This window comes from Pteropus alecto, unplaced genomic scaffold (genome assembly GCF_000325575.1).
Source record: "Pteropus alecto unplaced genomic scaffold, ASM32557v1 scaffold68, whole genome shotgun sequence".
Taxonomy (NCBI): domain Eukaryota; kingdom Metazoa; phylum Chordata; class Mammalia; order Chiroptera; family Pteropodidae; genus Pteropus; species Pteropus alecto.
In genome coordinates this window covers 642,961-650,424 of record NW_006441386.1, presented here as the reverse complement: position 1 = coordinate 650,424, position 7,464 = coordinate 642,961, and the positions used below count along the sequence as shown (strand labels likewise).

Below are 7,464 nucleotides of genomic sequence, written 5' to 3'. Positions count from 1 at the left end.
GGAACCCTGGGCTGGGGTCCCAGCGTGAGGTTGGGACCACACTCACTTCTCCAGGGGGAACCTCTGAAGCCGAGATATCCCTCCCCATTCTCAACTGACACACGCAGGACCTACCCATTTCGCATCTCCACCAGTCTGGAGGAGGTGGAGGTGGCCACCTCTGTATGTCCCCAGTTGCAGGACTTCTGTTCAGCCAGACCTTAAATAATTCCCAGTGAAGATTATTTTTTAGTTAAGTTGCAATTCTGATGTGGTCATGAGAGGCAAACAGTGTTTACCCAATTCTTGGATCAGAGCATTTTTATACCTTTCCCAATCTAGGTGTCTCATTCACTTTTGATGTCTTATCACCATCAGAGTTAATCTGAGTTTTAAGGCTAATTTTACTTTCAGGCTTTTAGTCATCCTTTATCTTCTATTTTCCTAAAATCATATCCCAATTGGGTAAAAGGAAACAGAAGGGTAAATTTTGAAAAGATGGTTTCGGTTTTCAGACCTTATAATTCCTATGTTGCCTTTTAATATAGGAGGGAATGTATCCTTGCAAAGAGCATTTCAATGATCAAGAAACAATGTATTTGTAAGGCACATTTCTTAGGTCCTAAGGTTCTAGCACAGAACACATTTATTCAATATAATATCGCTAAACTGTATTTCAAATGGATTCACCTTTCTTGCAGATGTTACCTTTTTAGAAAAACTGTAAGCTTGTAGTATTCAAGGTGAGCTAAAGTAAAGCAGTGGAAAAACAGGTGATTAATACATTCTGTATGCTTACAGAACTGAAAGCAGTAACTCCTTTTCATTAATTCTTAACAACTACATACCTCATAAACCTACAGAATTCCAAGAACTGGAATCTCTAAGAATTTAGTTTGTGTCTTGTATAAGTTACATATAATTTAAGAAAAGAAGAATCAAATCAGTATACCTGTAGAAATGAGGTTACTTCAAGAAGTTTATGAGTGAATTCATTTCTGCTTCTTTTTTGAAGTGTTAATACTTCAGTACAAGAACGACGGCAGCACAACTTCCACAGGTAACTTCTACATTTATTTTATACCAAAAAAGTTATGTGCAACAAATAAACATTCTTACATATTTACATTTGGTTTTTACCAGTTAGCAAAACTGTCCTAATCTCTGATAAAGAATATTCCCATCTGTATTAGAGAGGAAATCTGCCTAGTGAACTCCATTTTAAATGAATGTTTACTCTGGAGTTTAAAGCACTAGTAATAAATATTGATGGAACATACTATACAGATCATATACCTCATACTTAGGCCATGCTTAATACAGTTTTACAACAAAACGTTACACCTTTTCTGAGCCAATTTGTCAAAAACATGTTTAACTAAGTAGCCTGAACTCTCACCCCTCCCTCCGTTTTGAAGGGTAGTTCTCACAAATTAGGAATCATACATGCTGCCTAACATGTTTGAATAGAGATGTTTTGCCAGTGCTTGCATGTTTGGGGAAAATACATGAGGACAAAAGTTGCATATTAGGTACTCCTTCCCAAATAGGTTACCAAAAATGATAGTGGGTTTCTTGTTGGCATCTGTTTAATACTGATTTTCACGATCTGTCAGCATTCATGGGTGTCAAGCAGTGGTACCAATCTAAGGTATGAAGTAATTGCTGAAGATAACTTTGCACTTTTGCTGAGAGTCTTAAAAATAAATATAAATGAAATATAAGCAAAGTAAGCCAACAAAGAGTGTAAATTTCACTGTAGCCTTGGTCCTGTATCCTACCTAGTATTAGATCCAAAGATCTCTTGTACCAAACGACAGATCTTTGTCTCTTCATATGAAAATAGTCAATGCTTTCACCGTCTTTAAAAGTAGTGGATTTAAGGAGAGGCTATATACATCAAGTAAAAGTAATTCCCGGCACACAGCTAGTTAAACCTGAGTTATTTCTCCAGAAGATTACCCTCACTGACAGCAACTAGCTGCAATAAAAACAAACAAACGAAATTCTCCAAACCACCTAGATTACCTAGAACTGATCATTTAACCACAACCTCTCTTATTTATTCAAATGATGTGACTATCAAGTAAATAAGAGGCTTCATTTGTTACAAATTATTTCAAAAACCAAGAAGCATGGAATTTCTGCTCCAAACAGAAATTTATTTTCCCTAATCTGCTCTTCAATGTTGGTGACTAATAATTTTGCAATGTTTAACTATTCAGTCTAACAGTCATCACAGTCCTCAAATTTTATAACACAGCATTTTCCCCACCTCTTCTGGTGTGGCATAGAGGGTGTAGGGGGGTCCCTAAATTCTCCCAGGGTAAAAATACCAAATAACACACACCAGGGTTCTTTCTGTTGCTTACTGATATAATGGCATTACAATGCTATTGTTCCAGGCAGAACGTGTTCACTGCTCAGTGAGAAAAAGGATATTAATTCTGGGTCATAGGAATGTGGCAAATTTTTTTATACAACTTAAACAGTGGTGTTTTCTCCCAGGCTTAGGAAAGCAAAGGAAAACTTGAAGGGTCTGGCTGAACATTTTTACATTTTCTCATCGAGTTTAAGACATTTGCAAGAATGCAACATCAAGACAAGCTTTAACTACACTCTGCTGATTGATACAAAATATGAAAAATCATATTAAACTGAGACGGGAGGAACCTATTTAGCACAATCAGTGCTATACACACCACAGAAGTCTTAACCATCAAGCCATTTCCACTATAGCTTAGAAATGAGAACCAGTAAATAGTTGGTAGAACTGGAAGCACTGCTACAACATGACCTCATTGCACAGTTCAACTTCAACATTAGGACTTGTTTCTCCATAAACACGAGACATCTAATCAATGTTTTCACAGTTCTTTAACTAATTTTAGAAATAAGAACAAAACAGGCATCGAAATATTCACATTCATGGGAAAAACATCAGCCTGGATGAAATCTGAATTAAACGATGTTATAAAACTGGTTTAAACTCAATAGTTCATTACAATTCAGATTTTATACCTGCTGTGGGCCAGGAGAATATACTGCATCAATTATGACAGTTGGAAACAGCTGCTGACTTTACACATATGTTACAGAGTAGAACCTGTCCTCTCCCTTCAAAAAGTAGGCAAATAAAGCACTCAAATCACTGGTCTACTTTTAACATGATGATTAATTGAATCGGACGCAAAAACATTGCTACCACTTCTCAACCTAAGAAATAGAATGATCATACAGAACCTTTCTACAGAATGCAAATCATCTACATCATGCTAAGAAAGGACATTTCTGCCCAAGTTCAACACACAATATTTGGTTTGAGATTTAAGACAGAAGGCACTTTTAACATTTTGATATCAGATGTTAACCATAGAAACGGTGTCACAATTTCATTTGGGTTTAATGAAATCACTTTTAAAAATTCTGCATTTGTGTAATTATAAGAAAGAGTAGTGACAACATTACTGTATTTCACCTTGAAATATTTCTACCTGTAGTGCTCCTCCTGATTAAGCAAGCTGAGCAGTGTGTTAGCTCTGAAGTTTACAGATCCAGGTTTACGATTTGACTCTGAAACAACTAACCTAGTCATCCAATTAGTGCAGAAAGAAACAGAAAACACTACAGGGCTACCCAAGAGCAATACTACTATGGAGTGAGTGGGCTTATACTGGTTATTTCAGGGTCATAATACTGTCTGTTTGACTGGCACCACTGTTAAGACAAAATATCTGCATGAAAATTCAACTGCTGTAAGAGACTTTACCTTAAAATGTCCAGCTATCCTCCAAAGAAATCTACCCATTTCCCCATCTCTAGTGTCCTGAAGGCCTTGGACTTAATGATTTATTTAGTAACATGACTCATTCTGTAAGGTTATAATTGATCCAGTTTTATGACTAGACATGTCTGACTTGAGTGTCCAAATAGTTCTTTCCTTTCAGAGGAAGGAGAGGAAAAGGAAACACTCCATTATTTTTGATGTCAATGCTGGACCCACAGCTGTCAGTCCTTACCACCCACAAGATGCTCTGTAAGGACCTACTATTTTCACTATTTCTTGAGTCAATGTTGAGCTGACAATTCATTGCTACTCTTCAACTAAACTGTACAGTAAGTTCTGCAGGGCTGGATCCAATAACTCTACCTTTATTTACAAATATAACATAAACAGATTCTAGTTGAATCTACATGTTTAAATCCATCAGCTAAAAACATATTACATATTGTAAACATGGCAATATTTAATACAGTATCTATTCTAAAATATTTTCATGTCATGATCACATTTGTTATACCTGAAATTGAATTTATACACAGTGGAGAATTACTAGCAATGGTTGCTCACTTTACAATTGAAGGAAGGGGGCTAGGGCTATATTTAATTATTTTAGAAACATCTTCAAAGTAAAGTTAAAGCTTGTCTTTGATTGGTTCGGCCTATGTTTTTTGTTTGTTTTTGTATCCATATTTAAAATGAAGATTGACACAGAAAATACCCTTCTAATTTACAAGATTTTAAAAAATCAGTTTAAGATTCTTAGGGAAAGTGTCTGTTGTAAATTAAAAAAAATGCTGCAAATAAACAACGGAAAAGGGATCTTCAGACTGTCAGAGTTCGTTAGTCCTGCTTGGGCTGCAGTTGCCGTTTCCAGGCCTCATTCAAGTAAACTAGTCGTTTGTAGTTGATGATAAGAAGAATGAAGTTCAGCACGTATGTGAAGACGCAGATGATGCAAAACTCCTTTAGCACAAAGTACAGAATGTAGGCTAGGTACAAAGAACCTACTACAGACACGATGGAGGATGTCATGAGGATTAAAGCTGCAACTGCACTTGCTGTCATGCCTGCAAGAGAAAGAGACATTTGGCTCAATCAGACCTAGACACCACAGAGGAAGTTTTTGAGTTAAAAAGGTAACAATTTGTGATTTGCTACAGTGTTAGAATACCGATCTTACTGCAAACACTATGAAATTTGAGAACAAAAACTACTGGCCTATTTTATTAAAATTTTGCAGGTTGACTTTGCATATAGAATACCAATTTTATAGCTGCAAAGGTTTTGACTTGTCGATATTCTAGAAAAAATATTACTTATTTCATAAACTAGCCTAACTGAAGGCACACAAAGAAAAATGCAGTCTTGCAATTACATTATACAATGAAGCTGATTTGTAAAACTGACAGCCCCACCTTTCTTAATGAAGAAAGGAACGTGAGGACCACAACCTTCTCTTCCAAGCAGGACACATTTTCCCTGGCCTTTTCACTACAGGCTCCCCATCTGTGGAAAGTAAAATTTGCTTTCCCATATTTAGATCAAATTTATCAAAAGTCCATAATGGGAGAAGATTACACCAACATGCTGCTGAAAAAGGAAAAAAAGAAATTTCAGAAAGGGCTCACCCTGGACGATAAGGGAAACCACATTTGGCCACTAGGCCACATGTAGGTCATACCAGATCAAGAACAAAGGCAGTTGGGTGTGTTAAGCTGGGGCCCTCATGACACAAACTTGCCGGAATTCTTGATGCTATCTGACATCTTTAAATGTATTGTTTTGTACTGAGAACATGCATTTACTTTCAGAGAGAGGAGAAAAAAGAGCATATTAAAATACCCAACAACTAATGGATGAGAATAACAGGAATAGAAAAAAATAATAGGTGATAGGAGGTTTGAAGAGGTTATAGTTAAGGAGCTGAAATCCCTGCTGCCTGTTAATGGGAAGTTGCCTGTGGGCTGCAGCCTAGCCACAGGGGCCTGACTCCAGTCAGTACTAGAAGTATGACATCAGTCATACTAGAAGTATGATGAATTAATCAGGTTCTTCAAGACTAAGATGCTGTTGGATTACCTATGCCAGGTACTGACAAATGTGACTGGCCACCTGCTTTTCTAAAGATTTATTGGAACCCAGCCACACTCAGTGTCTGTGGCTGCCTTCACACTCGAATGGCTAAGTAGTTGCGACAGCCAACAAAGCCTAAATTATTTTCTATCTGGCTCTTTACTAAAAAAATTTGTTTACCTCACCTATGCTAAACATCTAAAACTTCAAAAAATGATGCTATCACCTTAATGTTAACCTATGAAAGTTAGTTTCAAAATGATATGGACAAGTTGTTAACTGTAAAATTGGGATAATAATCATGACTATCTCCCCTAAGACTACTGTGTAGATTAAAAGAGTTAATAGTTACACTTGAAATGCTCCATAAATACTAGCTATTAGTTAAATACTTGTACCAAACTTGTCCTAATGTAACATAACTCAGGATAAAATTCCCAATGGAATTTAAAAGGTGCTATAACTCTAAATAAATGGAGTATTTTGCAGCTATAAGAATGAGGACACTTAATGTATTGCTGTGGAAAGATCACCACGATACATCAGTCAAGCAAAAAAAAAAAATGTATGCAGAATGGTGTGTATACCATCTGACTTTTATGTTTAAAAAAGGAGGAATATGCCTTAAGAAACTCTAATGATGACAACAAGCTACCAGTCAGGGATCAGAGGCAGTAGAAAGAGGACAGAGGGTGGCAAGGGTAGGACGGAGTTTTCAGTGTAAAGCATGTTTTCTTTTTCTTTTTTCTTTTTTTTCTTTACTTTTGAACCAGGTGAATGTATTACCTATGGAAATATTAAAGTGAAAATATTGTATCTCTAACAACTTAGAGGGGAGTAAAGATGATGTGCTCTGGAAACTGATGAGTTCAAATGTGCCTCCAATGGTAAAGACACTGACATTAAAAATGCACATGAATACATAAATATGAATAGGAATATTAACCATTGAAATGCAAGAGCAAAAAATGGATATAACTGTAAAAGTATAAAAACTTGTACAATCAAAATTCACAAAAGATAGGTTAAATGTTTGCAACAAATATGAAAATAGACTATTATGAGAAGCCCAATAACTAAATTGGCAATAAAAAGAAATTAAAATATAGTAAAATTAAAGTAATAGCTACTAATATGTAACTATTCAATTAGGTATTTTACAGAACACACTTTTAAAAAATGAAAGTAGATGAAGCTTTGGGAAACCTGACAATTGAAGGAAAAGCAAGTTTGCTAATACCTATTAAGATCCATTTAAAAATCTGATTTTTGACTCATTCCTCCCATGTTTGGAAATTTATTCTGTGGAAATAATTCAAAGAGGGAAGGGTATGTGTGAAGGGGATTTTAAACAAGTTGATCACCACTGTGTTACTCAGAACATGAAAAAATTTGAAACCCTGATGTCAACAACAACAAAGCACTTAAGAGGACAGACAATATAAGAGTTTGTATAAAATTAAGTGAAAAAAGCAGAAGGCAATGGAAATAGCAGATATGCAAAAGTGATGGAGCTATGGATATCGTTTACCATTGTTTTCTTAGTGCATATATTTAAAAATAGCTACAGAGTATATAAAATAGTAAGATAAAAGGTTTCCAGGGAAGACTGTTTGGAGTAGTAATTT

At 35.7% G+C, this 7,464-nt stretch overlaps 1 protein-coding gene across 2 annotated transcripts in view; it reads right to left on the bottom strand.

The window, feature by feature from the left end:
• Window positions 1-1,031: 1,031 nt before the first annotated feature.
• VKORC1L1 (vitamin K epoxide reductase complex subunit 1 like 1) overlaps window positions 1,032-7,464 on the bottom strand; it is a 64,955-nt gene continuing 58,522 nt past the window's right edge. The window contains exons 3-4 of one of the 2 annotated variants that reach the window (XM_015594679.2): window positions 5,179-5,353; window positions 4,706-4,830 (exon numbers count right to left, since the gene is read on the bottom strand). In XM_015594679.2, the coding sequence (XP_015450165.1) occupies window positions 5,184-5,353 (170 nt within the window). In that variant the 3' untranslated portion in view covers window positions 4,706-4,830; window positions 5,179-5,183. Of the gene's footprint in view, window positions 4,831-5,178; window positions 5,354-7,464 lie in introns of both variants that reach the window. The other variant, XM_015594678.2, reaches the window with a different exon arrangement.